This window comes from Canis lupus, chromosome 16 (assembly GCF_011100685.1).
Source record: "Canis lupus familiaris isolate Mischka breed German Shepherd chromosome 16, alternate assembly UU_Cfam_GSD_1.0, whole genome shotgun sequence".
Taxonomy (NCBI): domain Eukaryota; kingdom Metazoa; phylum Chordata; class Mammalia; order Carnivora; family Canidae; genus Canis; species Canis lupus.
Window position 1 is genome coordinate 54,453,504 of NC_049237.1, and position 19,425 is coordinate 54,472,928.

Sequence of the window (19,425 nt, forward strand, 5' to 3'; positions counted from 1 at the left end):
GCCCAGATAATTTTGTGGAGGATGATTCAGAATTCCTTTGAATCTCAAATGCAACTTTAGGTGAATTTTTATATCTTAGACCCAACTACATTTTTCAGAGTTCATTTTAACATGTATATGTTCACTTGGATTTTTTTTTTCCAGCAACAGAACATAATGTCGACCTGGTGATTATTAAATTAAGACAGAAAAGCATTTACAAAAATGAGGTGGTATAAGACATTGTACTACTCAGGTAGCAATAAATACACCTTACCTCATTGAATCGTTGCACCATTTTGCCCCTTTTAATATCCCAAATAAAAGCACCATTTCGGGAAGTTGCTCCAGCAATGCAATTTAAATCACCTTGGGAAACAATTTGTTAGACATTATGTGGAATGTTTGCCACAGATATAATTCTCTTTTTTTTAAAGATTTATTTATTTATTTATGATAGAGAGAGAGAGAGAGAGAGAGAGAGAGAGAGAGAGAGAGAGGCAGAGACACAGGAGAAGGAAGAAGCAGGCTCCATGCCAGGAGCCTGACGTGGGACTCGATCCCGGGACTCCAGGATCGTGCCCTGGGCCAAAGGCAGGCAGGCGCTAAACTGGAGCCACCCAGGGATCCCCTGATATAATTCTTTTCAAAACGTAATTTTTGAAAATGTAAGACTTGCAATTTGCAAAGTAATTCTTTTTGAGTTTTTCTTTTGCAATGAAAATTATCAAATGTATGCAAATAGAAAGAGAATGGTATGAAGAATCTATCGCACAGCTTCAACAATTCTCAAAATATTGTCAGTCTTGTTTTGTCCCTCCTGGGTCTCTTTGGAGCATATCTCTGACATTCTATCATTTCATCAATAAATACCTCAGTACAGATGTCTAAAATACTCATTCATTAACATGACCAACCTATCACAATCATAAATACCAAAATTTTCAATAATTCCTCAATACTATCCCCTTTCCAGTCAGTATTTACATTTTTCTTTACATTACATCTAGTAAGTTTTTTTTCTTTTTGGTTGGGAAAGCATTTCTGTAAGCAAAACACATGAAAAAATTCAATTTTTTTTTAAACCAAAAACATAAAGAATGTTCTTTGTTTTTAAGAAATAAAAAAATCTGTGAAAATCAAACTGCTACTAAGTTAGTAGATTATCTAGTATTTAAATATTTTTTGCAAGGCAGTCAAAGAAGAGGATTTCTCCATTAAAAGAAAGGAATGGTGGTCCCATGCTAGTTAGGAATAACACATGGCGGAAATACTTTGTGATAAATGATTATAAAGCTAAAAAAATAAGTCCTTACCATATTTCTAGTATTTTCACTCTGCTCCCCTTTTTGGGTCCTCAAATTATTAAGGAGAAGTTTCCAAATTAATTTATACTTTTCTTTTCTTGTGGGAGCTACTCTAAAATCACACAAGTTATGCAATCCTCCATCCTCGACCCTACTTCCATCCTTATCAACCTTCATTAATCCTTTATATTTTAACCATATTAACTAAAAGTAGTCACTGCTTTTTTAATTTTCAAAAAATTAAAGAATGGCCATTTTCTAACATTTTTACTTTCTTGAGGCCGAGTCTCCATGTAGAGAGTGAAATGATGCTTTAAGTAAGATGGGAGCTCGTGTGTGATGAATTAGAACAATGGTTTTTATGGTTGCAACTTCCTTTTAAGTTTTAGGTTGGAGACTTATGTAACATCTTCTAGGAGGAAGACTGTCTACCTAGGAGCTGCCCTAGCACTGTGTCACTGCCCTGCTGGCCAGGACCCTGCTGCACAGGAGTGGAGGCCACTGCCTGGCAGCCCAGGCTGGAAGATCAAATTGATAGCCGTTCAGACCTGACTCCACCACCAGTCACTATGCTCGTCGTCTTGGATCGGTTATTCAACCTCTTGGACCCTCAACCCTCCTTAATAAATGTTAGTAATCCCACAACAGAAAACAGGGATGACTATGAAGAAGGCAGCAGACCTTCTTAGGCAGAGATCTAATTCGTTTTTTGCCTCCCTTCTTAACTGGTGAAGTAACTTTATGTTTCAATCAGCCTTGTGTCCATATGGCACTAAGGATGTTTTGCTTAAAGGAATGATTACCATCATGAAGAGTTGGAAGTAAACCTTTTTTCTGGATCTTTTTTCCGTCATGCAATTTGAGGGATAAATAAAACAGCAGTACATTCTCAGCCTTTTTGGTATCACAGATCTTTCTGAAAATCTGAGTCCTATGATAATCTTTGACAGATAGAGGCATATATATATATATATATATATATATATATATATATATATATATTAAAACTTTTAGCATAAAATCCGAGATTCCCAGAATCTCTGAAGACATCTAAAACCAGACAGCCCAAAAATTCATGGCTAAACTCCCTGTGTATAAGAAGATATTCTAAAAAATGAGCTATATCGTGGTTATATGTGAGTTTTAAATTAATATGTTACCACTAGGACAAATAAGAAAAGTATTCTATATACTTTATAAAATGAAAAATTCATTTGGGGGTGCAAAATGATATAGGGAAATAATATTTTGAAAAAAATGTCAGAGATAGGTTTCAAGGGCATCTCTTCTTTTCTTTATGTCCGGGAAGGTATAAAAATAGCCTTTTTTTTTTTTTCAGAGATCAAACAAAAGACCCTATCTGGCATAAAAGTTCTTCAATATTACAGAGGTGGAATTTATATACAATTACATGGTGGAAGTTGAACTGTGATTTATGTATAATCATTCATATTTACAAACAGATGGATCAGGGAAAGATATGTATGATAATTTGTTTTATTATTTCTTTATTTTCATGTATTTGATTCACATGAAGATTTTAAGGAAAACTTTTGTCACATAAAATGTGTTATACCTCTAAAGGCATAGCTATACAAATGCAGCTAAAATTAGATGGGTCAGGATCATCTCTATTGATTGTGGTTTTTCTATATGATTATGTCATATAGAAAGGCCCAGAAATCAAAGTACCTTGTGCAAGGGGCAGTTTATTTGAAAATCCCACAAAAACTGAGCCAATATATGGGTTGGTACTAATTGGCCTCTACAGTCATCTGGAGCAAGGTGGCAATGTGAGAAGAATATAAATCAAATGAAAATAAAAGTTGGGAAAGTCATTTAATTATATTCTTGATTTTAATAAAATACTTCTTACCTGGAGCCCATGAAAGGGAGTAAATGACCCCTTCGTTCCCCGGGGAGGTGTATACTGCTGTTAATGTGTTTATGTCCCAGACTTTTATAGTGCCGTCAAATGAAGCTGTCGCTAAAAGATTGGGATCATCAGGTTTGAATTTGCAGTCAAAGATAGTTTCTACATGTCCCTAGGAATGCAGCACACAGAAGTCACAACTACTGAGGGAAATTTATGTTATTAATAAACAAACCACAATGTATATAGTCAAGTTGACATATGTACTACAGTTTATAAGTATTTGTGTAATAATATATAACATACACAATTATCTTAGCACAGAATTGGAATCACCATCGTGGCTGAACATTCTCTGTGCTGACCTAGATTTTATTCAACCACAATGCCTCTAATCCCAACTAAATACAAAGATGTTCAAAAAAGTGTCATTTGTCAACCTTAAGAATGCAAAACACATCTTTTTTTTTAAGACTTTAAATTTTACTTATTTATTTGAGAGAGAGAGAGAGAGCACAAGCTGGGGGGAGAGGGGCAGAAGGAGAGGGAGAAGCAGACTCCTCCCGCTGAGCAGGAAGCCCTAGTGGGACTGCACCCCAGGAGCCTGGGATCACATTCTAAGCCAAAGACAGGTGCTTCACTGATTGAGCCACCCAGGCACCCCAAAACTGTTTCTTATCATATGTGAGATACCATGCTAGAAATATATAAAGCAATTAACTATTACTAGTTATTATTTTATTCTAGAAGTATAATAAAAAACAAAATGAAACTGAAACTATAGATCCTTACATGCAAATATCCTCTTTTTTTTATATATCAATGACATACTCCAAAAGAACTTCATCATTTTGGCAGAAATAAGAAGAATCCAGCATAGCCTTGATTTTTCATTAGTCTCATTCAAAATTTTCTAACAACTTTACTCTTTGAATGTTGTAAGGAAAAATATCACTCTCTTCTGACTGGCAGGCATTATTTTTTAAAAGATTTTAATCTACTCATCAATGAGACACACACACACACAGAGAGAAGCAGAAATACAGGCAGAGGGAGACGCAGGCTCCATGCAGGGAGCCCGATGCAGGACTCGATCCTGGGACACCAGGACCATGCCCTGGGCCAAAGGCAGGTGCGAAACCGGTGAGCCACCCAGGGATCCCCTGGCAGGCATTTTTAAAGTGAAAAAAAAAAAAAGACTGAAATAATTTATAATCGAGGAAAATTTTAGTTTTTATAGACTATAAAATAACATAGTTTAATATAGTTTAATACGAAGATATACACTCAACAGAAAGCCCACTGAACTTAGATCGCATAACCACTCCTTTGCTAATGTTGTTTTTTACAAATTTAAACATTTTCTTATTTTTTCTCCCTTCAATTTCATAAATTTTTTGGAAAGTAAATGGTACCTTAAAGTATAGAAAGAGTTTACCACACTGGAAAAATATTTTACATGGCAAGAAGACTAAAAAATCTAGAGAATATCTGCAAAAGGAATATATATAAAAATAAGCTACACATATATATATTATTATATATAAGGGTGATTAAAGCTCTAGATTCCTTTTCTAAAATTTTCTACGGTGAAAAAAACCAACATTTAAAAGTTTCTTGAATGTCTAGCTGAATCTAATGCAAACCTGTAGAAAATAAAAAAGCGTTTTTATGCACTCTGAAATAGGGAGACTTAAAGCTGATTCTTGACAAATATTAATTACAGTACAATATACATTATTACATGCCTCCATTGGTTCACAGATTCATTAATTCAACAAAACTGATTAAACTCTTGCTATGTGTCAAGCACTATTTTAGATGCCTGGCACCAAGGTAAAGGTACTTTACCTTTGTAAAGGTACTGTACCTTTTGTGCTTGTATCCACAGCACAGAACCAAACCAGTCATGAACGTGAGTCCTGTATTATATTTTATATGGAGGCTTAATGATCAGAAGAACAAAAATTTATAGAATCACAGAATCGTGTTGCTTTGGTAATAGCAACAAATCTTAGAAAACACTGAATCTGACCCTTTGTTCATTTCACAGACATGAGCAACAAAGCTTGCAGTAACTGGCAGAGATGGGCTTGTCCTTCCTCCTGAAAGAATATTTCTCATTTTGCTTCTAAAATATAGTACAGCAAATGTAATTTTCCAATACTATATGAAAGATCAACAGGGTGTACACAAAAATGGGAAGACTACCAACCATGCAGAGTAATCGTGATAAGCTAAAGAAAAACATTAATATTTAAAGAAGTTTAACATTTAAAATTCAAAGAACTGTCATAGTTTTGTCATCCATCATTCCATACATAGTCTAAAATGTTTCAGCGAACCAAGATAAGGTCCTAACATAGAATTCTTTACAAAAGTAACTTTAACAATCTTGATATGTAAGTAAAAGTAAACTTCATGAACTAACACATAAGTGTTGTGTATAAAAGAAGGAAAGACCAGACACATACCAAGTCCCTAAGAAAATCCCATTTCTTGGCTCCCATGTCATAAAGTCCAACTCCACCATCCAAGAAACAGCACACCGCATGCCCAGGAGGAAGAGAGAATGCCTGATTCTGTGTCAGAGTCGGGGGTGGAACTGCTTCACTTGTTGAGGACGTATGATGATTTTTAGTTGGAGACTGGGTTGAAACTAAAGAAGAAGAAAATACACAGGTAAATATTTACAGCAACAGGTTCCCATAAGCTGGAATGAAGCCACAGGGCTTAATTTATAAAGATTTCCCTTTATTTTCTTTTACCCAGAATTTCTCAGTGAACCGTTAGGCAACAATCACATTTTCTGCCAGAGAAGTACTTCCTCAGCACTGCCAAAAATTATACAGATGTAAATGTAAAAGTGGACGCTATTGTGAAGAGGTGTATAAACATGCAGGTGGAGGAAACTGGATGAAAATTAGTGAGGAACCACAATATGTTGTGAATATTTGGTTTCTTATGGCCCCATAAATTAAAGCACAGCATGATTACTTTCTAATTAGAATCTTCTTTCAAAATGCTGATTAATGGCTTACTTCCCCCTACACACACAAACATGCATAACAATGTCTTTATTTTAAAGCTAATAACTCTCTTCCACTAATTTCCAATCTAATGAAAATAATTATTTTTAAGGCTCCTTATAATTCACTGTAATTTAGCACCCAAATTCAGAATCACAACTGCCTGACATACATTTGCATCTCAATTTTTCTTTCTTCTTCCTTGGGTTTTTTTTTTCACTGTTTATTCACTTCCATTTCTCAACTTTAAATTTTATAAATGTCTCTTATGTATATCCTTTGTCTTGTATTTTATCTTCAAGAAGTTTTTCCTTAAAACATGAATATTCTCCTTGCAAACATAATTCAAAATAATGATGCTGCTGGAAATGATCAGACCAATCTATATTTTTTAGACCAATCTATATTAATTACATAGTGAAATACAGATAAATATTTCCCAGTAAATTCTATTTTTAATCCAAATATGATATTCCTTATTGCATTCATTTGGATAACAGTCGTTTCTCAGACTCTGAGAATGACAGCAAGTCCAAATTAGCATAAACTACTAATAACAAATGAGGCATTTGGTTCAATAAAATACTGCTGATGGTTTCATTAGAATTAATATGTTCATTGGGTGGTTTTTCTAATATTTTAATTTATTGACAATGTGGTTAGTGTTGACACCTTTTATGCACCTATGTATCTGTAAGTTATATTTTTAAAGAATTTGGTGAGTATGTCTACAACTAAAAATTTTCATTTTCACATTAATTTTTATTCCACACTTTGTTACTTTAAAAAATTGGGGGGGGGGGGGGACAAGATGTCTAACAATAGGCCTGAAAAGATATGCTTAATAATGACAAGATTGGTATATGCTTCTTCATATTTTTGGTTTTTTCTCTAATGGGCAGGGGCTACTCTTATAACAAGAAAAAAAAAAAAGAAAAAAAATGAAAGAAGAGAATCTGTAATATTTCAGTCATCCCGTGATAGCAACCAAGAGAAGAAAACAAAAAACTTTAAAAATGTACAGGATGCATAAACAATATGCTGGCTTCCAGCATATTACTTCTCTGTCCCTAAGGTTTCTATACCCTCTAGTTCCCAGGAATCAGAAGTGTTGGACTCCACAGAAAAACTTAAAAAAATTTTTAAAGATTTTATTTTATTCATTCATGAGAGACACAGAGAGAAGAGAAACAGAGAGAGAGAGAGAGAGAGAGAGAAAGAAAGAGAGGCAGAGACACAGGCAGAGGGAGAAGCAGGCTCCATGCAGGGAGCCCGATGTGGGACTCAATCCCGGGTCTCCAGGATCACAGCCTGGGCCGAGGGTGGCGCTAAACCGCTGGGCCACGGGGGCTGCCCAAAAAACTTAAATTTGTAAAGTCTGGAGGTTCAAGCACAGATTGTCCCCTATTTTCCATTACCCACTATATTTGCTACTAAATTTGCAACCAAAATAACATTACTTTGAATAGCCCCTTGGTGTATGTAGGTTATACATTCTCTCACACACACACACACACAATGGAATATTACTCAGCCATAAGAAGAATGAAATCTTGCCAACTTGTGATGAGCACTGGGTGTTGCAGTAAGTGATGAATCACTGAATTCTACTCCTAAAACCAATATTGCACTGTATATTAACTAACTAGAAATTAAACAAAAACTTAAAAAGAAAAAAAAACAGATTCTAGATGATTAAAAAAAATGAATAGCTCTTGCTAATTATTTAGTATATTATAAAGACAACAGTAGTAAGGAGGAGTCAGTAACTCTCGACTGCTCAATCACTACATCCCCTTCCCCGTGTTCTTCTCTGACCCACACAAAGATGAAAGCACTACCAGGCACACACAGTCATCAGGCCTGGCTTACTTGGAAGTCAATCCCTTTTCTCTCATGTTTAAGAAAAATTCAAATTCTAAACCTCTCCCCAAATTCCAGAGTTTTGCCTTAATAGCCTAAGTGCCTTTTGTTATTTTTTCTTAATTAGAGAAGCAATAAAAGGTAACTGGAAAAAAAAGTACACAAAAATAAAGAAAGAATATCCAAAATAGCAACTACTAATCCAGTGACATCTGGTATTCAAACATGGAATATGTGTTCCAGATCCTATATTTCAAATATTTAGGTTATTTCAACTTTATTATAAACCCTACAGTGTAAGAGCCACACTTAAAACATTAAGTCTCCTTGTTCAGACTAATTTTATATGATCCATTACTCTTGATATTTCTTGTTTTCACCAATATCATTTCCTCATTTTCCCCATGTAGATAATTTGAGATTATCTTAATATTCTCATTTATTAGCATTTTAAAAATGTACCTTGGCTCTAAATATTTTCAACTTAGTAATATTAGCTATTGGGTGGCCTTGATGGTTCTTTTAGTATATATATATTGTCAAAGGCCATTTTTTTTTTAAATCTGCTTTTCAATGGCATATAGTACTTGGCATTTGTATCATTCTATCATTCATCTTATTTGATAGTAGTAAGTTTGACATTGAAAAATATTAAATTTTGATATTTTTACTTACACTTTTTTCTTGGAGGAGAATTAAGTACATGTAAGCAATGAAACCCTGTTTTCTTTAATTTAAAATTCTCAATAGGCGTTGTTTTTGAAACATTCCAAACACGCAAAACACCCACTTGAGAATCTAGTCAAATCAAGAAAAAAGAGTTAACTAATTTTACTTGAAACATAAAATGCCCATACATAAAAGTAGTAACAAAAACGTCAACTTACAAGATTTTTAGCACCACTTATCGGCATTCTTCAAACAATATTATGCAGTAACACAAAGAAACAGATGAAATGCTATTCATCCTTTAAATTTTTGGCTTATTTTGCTTTTTTCTGTTCTGAATCCTTTCCTGTGGTGAAAAACTGCCTGCTTTGGCAGCTTCCTACAAAGGTCATTATCAGACTTTGATCCCCCCAAAACACCCCACTGACACACTTGCTCTAGGAAAGCCAGCTACAAAAATTTTCTACACATAATATTAAATGATACGTTGTCTTTGACAGGTCTGTAAACTGCTTCCTTGCAACCAAGACTGCCAAATGTACCAAAAGACCAATTAGACAGCTCTCTCACTTCCAGAAAATCCCTCCTATCATATATAACCTGCTTTGGAAAACATTTGGGCAGTTCCTCAAATAATTAAACAGTCACCATCTGACTGAGCAACTGTACTCAACAGAAGAAAGACATGTCCACACAAAAACCTGTGCATCAATGTTGTCACAGCATTAAAGTAGAAATGGGTCAATGTCTGTCAACTGATGAATGGATGAACAAAATCGGTCACGTCCACACAATGGAGTATCGTTCGTCCGTAAAAAGGAATGAAGGACGTACACTACAATGTGGATGAACCAGAGAAGCCAGACACATGTACTGAACGATCCATTTCTATGAAGTGTCCAGACAAGGTGAATTCCCAGAGACAGAAGGTAGGTTAGTAGTTTATACACACACACACGTGCACTTGGGGCCACAGAGAGGGGTTCATGAAGAGTGATGGCCACCAGCAAGAGTCTATGGGGGCATGAGAAAACGTCCACAGGGCGGTGGCGGTAACGGTCGTACATCATTGTGATGACACATCACTGAACTGCACGCTTCAAAATGCTGAGTTTTATGGCATGTGAATTTTAACTCAGGAATTAATGACAACATATTTAAAATATTCATGTCTATCATTAATCATGTCCTACGGAACGAAAGGCAGTTATGATGTGTAAGTAAGACTCCATCTACTTCCACGCATAATAAATATAAGTGTTCAAAGAAGTAAAGAATTTCTTTAAGACAGTTCCAAGGATAAAAACTCTCTTATTTCACATTGCGCAAATATGGGAAATAGTTATAAAGTAGCTGAAAGTACTCAGTCTTTCAGAGGCCTCTCTCTTGGATCCTAGGAAAACAGGAGAAGGGAAGTCACCTGGGTGGCTCAGTTGGTGAAGCCTCTGCCTTGAGCTCAGGACATGATCCTGGGGTCCCCAAGTCAGGCTCCCTGTTCAATGGGGAGCTGGCTTCTCCTTCTGCCTCTCTCTCCACTTGTGCTCTCTGTCTCTCTCAAATAAATAAATAAATAAAATCTTAAAAAAAAAAACAGTAGAAGGAGTTAATTCCTAATTATTAGCTTAAATGTCCTCATCTTCCTATCCCGTCACTTCTTAGCTTTACTAATTCTTTCAGGACTCGGGAAATCATAAAGGAACTTCCTTTCAAGCCATAATGATAAACTGCATTTTCATTTCCAACTTAGGTTGAAAGTACCGTGTCTACCTAGGTACCCATGGTCACTGACTGTCCAAATTATCAGTGAGGCTCACGGAGCTCCCATCTACATCAACTGTCATTCTAGTCAATACTTCTACTGTCATCTTTCCATTCCCGAAACTGAATTGTCTTTGTCTTCTATACACAAACACAAAAACATGAGCACGTGTGTGCACATATAGAATACGTTCCAATTTATTACTGGAAACCTGGAAAACTGGGCCTTATTTTCACTTTTTAAAAATATTTTATTTATTTGAGAGAGAGAGAGAGAGAGAGAGAAATCACAAGCCGGGACGGTGGCAGAGGCAGAGGGAGAAGCAGACGCCCCGTGGAGCAGGGAGCATCATGTGGGACTTGATCCTAGGACCCTGAGACCTGGACCCGAGCCGAAGGTAGACGCTTAACCAACTGAGCCACCCAGGCACTCCATTAATTTCATTTCTATTTGCACTATGTTAATGACATACAGTAAACTAGGCATTTACTATAACAAATGATAATACTGGGATATTAATACATTTTACACAAAAGTAACCAATAAAAGAGTAGAATTTCCCTGACTCACACAGAGAATACACATATATTTAAAACTCTGGGGAACAGGGTCAACTTACCCCCAGTTACAAACATCCCAGGAGCACTGGGAACCCAGGCTAAGCACTGAACAGAAGCTGCTGCACTGGGAAAATTAAACGTCGTTATGCAATAAAGGGATTCTGAATCTAGCAGGCGAATTCCAAAATGCAAATTAGCCACCAGGAGATAATCTGTGGACAGTGGGTCCCATTCCAGGGCTGTCACTGGATCCTCTTCATCTGTCCCTTCAAGAGATTCAGGTCTCAGAACATGCTTCTGACTTTTATTACCTATTAAGACATAAAGAAAAAGATCTTAAACAAAACACTCAAAAGAAAAGCCACAACTGAGATGCTATTACTTTCCTCTCGGCACACCAGTGGCCTCTCAGAGTACGGGGACACAGATCTGGCATTTCTGTGCAGAGGTCATCATCAACACATGGGTGCAGGGGGACGAGAGGAAGGTCAGACTGAACTGCTGGGTTTGGCAATCTCTAGTGCCCTGACTGTTCCTCCTATTTGTTACTGAAATCCCAAGGGAAAAGACAGATTAAACAACACCCATGATCTTGTCATCAACTGTGATTTCCAGTGAGTGATGGCAGTGCAGGCACGGGAAGTGCTTACCAAAAGGAACACCCTGCTGTGATTAAAAGCACACATCTGCAGCCCACCGCCTGGGTGCAAAGCGTCCTTCCACCACCGACTGGCTCTGCTTTCCCAGACAAGACATGGAACCTCTGTGGGCCGCTCAGTGTTTTATTTGTATAATGGAGAACGTGACAGTACTTAGCTCGTGGAGTTTTGTACAAGATTAAGTGAGTTAGTCACTCCAAGTGCTAAGAACAGTGGGGCCTGTTACAAGCAACATATCAATATTGACTGTCACCCCTTCCTCACGCATCACAGCAGGTGTCATAACCATAACTCACTCCTGACAACCAGTACAAATACGGCAGCCAGAAAAACAGGGACATAAAACATGCAGAATTAAATGAAGCAAAGGACTATCAAGCAATCCTCTTGTTTCTTCCAAATTTAGACATGAGTAGCAATGGGGTAAAAGTGCTTCTGCAGTTACCCCAGGCGGGGCTCCAATTAGGAGCTAAGTACTGTCACTTGCCAATCACGACAAGTCAGAAAGAGAGAGAGGGAGAGAGAGAGAGAGAGAGAAAAGATTAACCTACGCTGTACTAAAGCTATGTCTTAATGTTTAGGTATTTGCATGTGCCAGTTAATATCAATGGTTTATGAAAAATACTCCAACATCTGAAAAAATAAATAAAAACAAGTGACACAAATGTGGGGAAATATGCGATGCAAATTGCTATAATACCTAAATCATGTTGCCCGAAAGCCCCATACCTAATCAAATGATTATGAATTATAGTCACTGTTTTCTATTCTAGTACCAACATTTTTCTTATAAAAATATAGAAAACTAGGGGCACGTGGGTGCCTCAGCGGTTGAGCATCTGTCTTTGGCTCAGGGCATGATCCTAGGGTCCTGGGATCAAGTCCCATATCAGACTCACCCCAGGGAGCCTGCTTCTTCCTCTGCCTGTGTCTCTGCCTCTTTCTGTCTCTCATGAATAAATAAAATCTTTAAAAAAAAAACCTAAATCTATAAAATTTTAGTCAGCCATAATAGTTGATAATACTTTCATTATTTTATATATTTATTTTGTTATTATTTATGTTCTATTTTATTATACAAATATCAGGGAACTTGTGTTGTCATATAGGGAAAGAAGCATTTGAGAAGGTAAGTCAATAAGAAGATAAGGCTGATAATTTCTATATAAAAAAAAACACAAAAACTAGGGCAACGGCAAATTGGAGTTGAAGAACAAAATAATGAGGGAACATTATTATACTATACAGCTATATAGCTGTTGAATTCTGAGACCGGTGGCCAAAGAAAAGAGAAAAAAAAAATCATGTAAGGTAACAACTCATGGTGTCCATAGGATAAAAATAAAACAAAAAGACAAAAAAATATGCTCAGGAGAAGCACAGCTTTTCCCAGAACTGAGACGAGAAATACAGGTTTCCTGTGTGTTTTCAAAAAGGAACACAGTATTACATATGGACAATGTCATCAACATTTCTAAAATAAAACCATACAAACGTAATTAATGCACATCCTTGGAACAACACCAAAGTCAATTCAATGAAAACATTTCTATAATGAAGATAAAAAATTCTGACAACCTGGTTTGTCAAAACCTTAACTTAAAATAGCTAAAGCAGTTTTCTAATATTTTTGGCCCTAGAATTCTCTGTTCATAGGTGAATTTTTACATGAAAATCCAGTATCTAATAGAGAATAAAGTGGTGTTTTTCAGACCGAAAGGGAGAAGGTGGAAAAGCCAGCTGCATCACCTCTGTATTTCCTTCTTCTTCCAAGAGAGATGAAGATAGGACAACAGAGAGCATGAGGTCTTAGTGTCCTGCAGAAACCTCGAGAGCATAAATTCTATCTTGTTTCATGGAGACAATCTGTTGTGCCAATAAATCATTAAGAAGGTAAAAGTGACCACTCTTCAGGAAAATTAAAAAGCATAATAATACCAGTACTAATGCTATCATTCTCAAGGCTTCAAACTCGAAATATAGAATGTAACATCAGAATAAAAAAGTAGTATTTCCTTCATGACCTCTGAGCTCATGTATAAGCAAAAGGCAAACGCATGGCAGGCTTACTTATACCTTTGCTAATGTTTTGTACATATTCATTGTTAAACATCCTATGAAATAAATGAGGCCAAGAAGTCTGTATGGATAGGTTGAATTGTGTCCCCCCTCCCATCAAAAAAAAAAAAAAAAAAAGATGTTGACGTCCTAACCTCCAAGGATCTGTGGGTGTGACTTTATTTGGAAATGGGGTATTTGCAGATGATAAACTAAGATGGGGTCATTAGGGTGAACCGTAATCCAATATGACTGTGTCCTTATAAACAAGAGAAATTTGAACAGAGACTTGCATGCACACAGGGAGAATGCCGTGTGAAGACTGATGCTAAGCTGCAGCAAGCTAAGGAATGACCAGAAGCTAAGGGAGAGGTCTGGAGCAGAGGCTTCCCCGGTGCCTTCAGGACACCTTGATTTCTTATCTCTGGTCTCTAGAACTGTGCAACAAGGAATTTGTTGCTCTAAGCCATCCAGGGTATGGAACTTTATTTGGGCAGCCCTAGCGAATGAACACATGGTGGATCCAGAAAAATAAAACACTTGATGAATAGGTACAAATGCGCAAATTACTTCAATTAATAACTGGAAGATGAGTTATGGGAAAATGATGGCCTCTTCTGGAAGTCACAGGTCAGAATTTGAAATACCATACATTCCACCCTGACTTCAATTCACAAAAGGGAGATGCAAAGGGCAAAGGAGGTCTTTATGCCTTCCTATTCTTTTTATGTGAGAATAAGCATACGATGTCTCAGTGTTTTGCATCTTCGATACATAATGCAAGGTCTCAATGTCTTACTACTTAAAACCTTCAAAAATACCTAATTTTAAAAAGGCATTTTTATAATACCTTTTTATAAAGGTATTATATAATACTTTAAAAAATAATTAAAAATAATTTTTAAATGATTGTTCTTGCCTAATAACAATAATAAAGCAAGAAAAGAAAGCCCTAGTCATTGAAAAAGGAGATGGCCACAATGACAAATTATAAAATATGAATAATACCTCAAATGAAATTTGGACCAAAGTAAGTATACACTCTAAAGTTCTCCTCTTTAGATAGAGCTCAGCAGCACACAGTTTTCTCAAAAAAAAAAAAAATCACAATCTTTATGAAATCTCTGGGCACAGGGTGGTTGGGGGAGTAGTGGGGGAGTCCGTAACGAGATCTGGTTATATAACTCCAGACCACAGAGAATCAAGAGGAGGACCCACAAAGCACACTGTCATCTTGACTGTCTCTAAATTACCTCCCTGGGACTGAGGAAGGCTGCCGCAGATCAAAGAGCCAAGGAGGGAAAGAAGTGGCATGGACCAGATCAAAATGACCAACTGTAAAATAGAATTTTCTTCCAATGAGAGGAACAGATAGGGTGGAAGTATGTAAGACAACAACAAATCCAAATGAAGCCAAAAAACATGCACAGATCCCTCCCCATTCCAACTTGAAACAAACAGATGAAACTCTCCCCAAGTTAAATTAGTATAACCAGAAGGAACAAGAGGGTATGTGCAAAGAGCAGAGGGGATGCGGGGAAGAAGTATATGTAGACTTGTTATCTTTCTTTAAAAATTAACAGGTCCTGTTTGAAATGTATTGAGAGAAAATGGCCCCAAAATAGCAATGTTTTATATGTCATTTTTTTAATGTTAATAAATAACTATCTTAAAGATTATTTAAGAAATATTTATTCAAATTTTTGTGATTTCATCTGTTCAACTTCAATTTCTTTATTCTTCTATTTATTTCAGATAAATTGAATGTACTACATTTTGTGAAAGTAGTGTTCCTTATCCTAATCCATCTATCTATCTAGCAAGTCAGGAGTCACATTCATCAACAGACATGCCAGATGGCCAAGAACATGTTTCTCAGACAGTAGCCATTCTTCCTTATGCATGGAGAACTGTTCAGGTAATTTTTAGATCTTTCTATTACATGTTTTATCATCGTTTAAATAAAAAAACAAACATAAATTAGTTTCTCAGACCCCTTTATTCAGCTAGATTAATTAGCTGATCGGGAGATCCGAAGATTTATTATTTCCTTTTATCTCCTTGCTAAGGAGCGACAACATCACAATGGCATTTTATAAGTAGGTGGGAAAATATTTTTGAGTCGTATTAGTAAGTCCTCATATTCTTCTGCTATATGTCCTTGTTCGTTCAGGCCATTTTCTTAGAAAATGTACAGAAATAAACTGACTTTAAAAAGTAAAAATACGGGGCAAATGACTGGATTTGGGTTAACTCAAAGTACAACCTGCACAGCTGAGTTAAGTATATTACAATAAAATTTACTTCATGTAAAAATTTACTTCAAAAATTTGCACAGCTAATATTTTAAAATTAAAATATTGTTAATTTTGGCCATATGCTGTGTAGGAAAGAAATTATATAAGGAAAGAAAAATAAACTTTAAGAGACTCTAATTAAATTCTTACCTGGTTGAAAAATTGATAGACTTCCATCAATATGACCAAATACAATTTTCCCCTTTTTTTGGGTATGCCATCTGAATATACAGATATCAGACAAGAAGCTATGAGCCTCCTTGTGTACAGTCACTCCACTGTCTGGTCCTGAGATGGTCCAAACGAAGAGTGGGCCTCTGTGGGAAACAAATGCCACCGCATCACCTACGTTCCAGCACCAGCTAAGAGAGGCAGGTATCCCTACAATAAATAAAACAGAGACATGTAACAGAGACACATGGAATTAGTTTGTGCCGTAAAATATTATTTCCACTGTACATTTCCAAAACAACTTAAAATATGAGAATAGGCTTGTTATTAAAAAAATTACCACCTTCTTAGTTGGGAGTTGGACTTCTAAAGTAACCCTAAAGACTATGGGCCACATACTAGGGTGCTTCCATAATGCAAGGAACAGTACCTACTTATGTTTAAAACTATTAATACCACAATGTGCTTCAAATATTCTGAAATTTATACAGATTTTTCTTTCAGAAACTATATATTAAAGCAATCGATTCTTTGAGTTTTTGTGTAGACTTGCTGTAGGCATTCTGGGTGTACAAGTTTATATGGGATATGATAGATACCTGATTTAAAGGATCTTAAATTTAGATATAAATGTAATATCTTGGGAAGATAAAGATTACATGTATGAAAAGTTACATGCTACTACAGGGATTTAATAACAAACGCCACAATCTATGTCTTTTAAGGATTTAGTTTCAAATCTTAGTGGTGCTTCAGATGAATTAAATAACTTTACCTCTTACACCTCTGTCATCTCCTCTATAAAATGGATAGAACTCAAAATAGCTGAACACCTATTCTATGTGAATATTAGGAAAGGAAATATAATAATGTATGTAAAAGACGCTTTTAAACTATACTACAAAAGAAATACAAAAGTTAACTGTATTCTTACTATTACTGTGATAGAATAAATCATATATAAAATAAGGGTCACAGTAAATTTGTAACTCAAGACAGAGGTCATGATTCTCCCAACACAGATACTTTTAACAAATGCACATGGAATATGTACCTCAGATCATATGGAATTAGGGCCCAGGAATCTATTTGTAATAAGTTTCTTCCAATGATTCTGATGTGTAGAGAGGTTTGTGAACCGTTGGGCAACTGTCCTGGGAAAAATCTGGATTTGAGTTATATTCTGAGGGAGCAGTTATATTTAATGTATGGGATGAGTAGTATTTCCCAGGAGGAGAAAATGACATGAACAAAGACACAGAGTCAACTGTTGTTCATTGACAGTGAATTAATTTGTGTCAACAGTCCTTCATGTTCCAAGAGGCAGAAACTGGAAGCCTAATGCCTAGTTCAGAGCCTGACATACAGTGGTAACACATACATATTTATACAAGGAATGAAAGAAAGAGTCCATGAATAAGGCCAATAAAAAGCTGATGTGGTTATAGGATACATGAACAGAAGAAGAATTTCCCAATAAGGGGTAAGATATTCTGAATGGGTCAAACCACCATGGCATACTTGAAGAAAGCCCCTCAAATGCTGGCTCTCTGCATATTTCCAGAAAGGCAGCAAGGAAAAGAAGGGACCAGAAATGTCTAAAAGTTAAAACAGAAAAGACGTCTATAGTGGCTTATTAATGTAAGTACTTCTAAGAGCTCTAAAAAATATCAGCTCATTTAATTCTTCCCAAAATATTCTGAGATAGGTAAGTAGTACTATAATCCAGCTAACAATGTTGTTTTTTTTTTCCCTGAAAGGATATTATTAAGTGTGAATTTTTCAAGTTGATGATAATTTTAACATTTTACATTTAAACAAACTAATACTTGTTTTCCTTTAAATGAATTATTATGGAAAACAGAATGATGAAATACAAAATACAGAAATAAATTCAAGTTCAACTGCTGTTATGTGTAAGTTCTAATACTGATTTTCAAAAAAAGGTGACTACAAATTTCCACTTTGCTTAAGCTGGATTCTCAAAAGAAGAAACAGAGTCTAAGACATTTCAAAGGGAATTATTTACAATGAAAATCACCAAAATTTTCATAATATTCTTTTTGCAAATAAAATAAAGCATTCAAACTTCAAATTAAGGAGATATTTAGAAACAGCAAGAGGATTATTGTTAACTCTGAAAATTTTCAAAAGAAAATATGTAAGGAAAAGAAAAATATGTTAAAGTGACCAAAACTGTTACCACAATCATTTAAGAATTCTACAAATGCTAATGAAGGTCTTATTTAATTGTATGCTCAGTGGCAAAAGAAGGTATGGTACACACAGCTAATGAATAAAAAACTCTTCCATCATGAATAGAGGTGATGCATATAGTGCTTGATGACAAATCAGTGGATAAACTAAGTGATAATACAATAATATATTGGCTAATCTGTACCTGTGCATAACATTTAGAAAGTATTATTATGCAGTTATAGTCCAGTATGGATTTTGTGTGACCAACTGACATCATGTGGCATTTAAGGAGTATTTATTGTGTTTCTTAAAATTACTCTCACATAAACTGAATATAAAGTACCGAGAAAATGCACTATTGATCGATACAAACAATACTGGAAAAACCTGTAGGATTTGTGATTGGTAGAGAAACAAGTATGATCGGAAAAATATGAAAAATCTTGATTGAGGCGGTCAACTGCTGTTTCTACATGATAAAGCTTTGCACCAAAAGTATTCTGGCTTTTTCTCATTGATGTATTGAAAACCTTAAGGAAAACTGTTACCATTCATGTAATTCATGGAAGCTCACTGAATACAGTTGACTTCAAAAAAATTTTTGCTCAGAGACTGGAACACACTATACACTATCTAATACTGAAGCTCAGGAATTGTTGCAGGTGAAAACGGTAAGCATGTTATATGAACTTGGGAATAAGATTCATAGTTTTCTAGTTTAAAAATTAACCTTGTTTGGCAAATACTTTTTTAAGATGAAAGTTGTGTAACAAAATTGGTTTATTTTACTGGTATTTTTAGCATTCCTAATGACCTAAATTTGAAAAGACAAAGAAAAGGAAATATACTATAAGTATGTTGGGCATATCCAAAGGTTCCAAAAGGCATCATTATCTTGGAAGCAAGACTCACATATAATTGCCTGTGAATTCTCAATATTGTTGCTACATACTGAAAAGAACATTTTTAAGAAACTGAGAAAAATACAGCTAGTGAGACTGC

The 19,425-nt window shown here is 35.6% G+C and overlaps 1 protein-coding gene across 6 annotated transcripts in view; it reads right to left on the reverse strand.

Moving 5' to 3' along the window:
* WDR17 (WD repeat domain 17) overlaps positions 1 to 19,425 on the reverse strand; it is a 102,650-nt gene that overhangs the window by 36,630 nt on the left and 46,595 nt on the right. For all 6 annotated transcript variants that reach the window (XM_038560501.1, XM_038560505.1, XM_038560506.1 and 3 more), the window contains 6 exons: positions 16,204 to 16,434; positions 11,099 to 11,350; positions 8,727 to 8,849; positions 5,634 to 5,818; positions 3,163 to 3,331; positions 257 to 348 (listed from right to left, as the gene is read on the reverse strand). In XM_038560501.1, the coding sequence (XP_038416429.1) occupies positions 257 to 348; positions 3,163 to 3,331; positions 5,634 to 5,818; positions 8,727 to 8,849; positions 11,099 to 11,350; positions 16,204 to 16,434 (1,052 nt within the window). The remainder of the gene's footprint in view (positions 1 to 256; positions 349 to 3,162; positions 3,332 to 5,633; positions 5,819 to 8,726; positions 8,850 to 11,098; positions 11,351 to 16,203; positions 16,435 to 19,425) is intronic.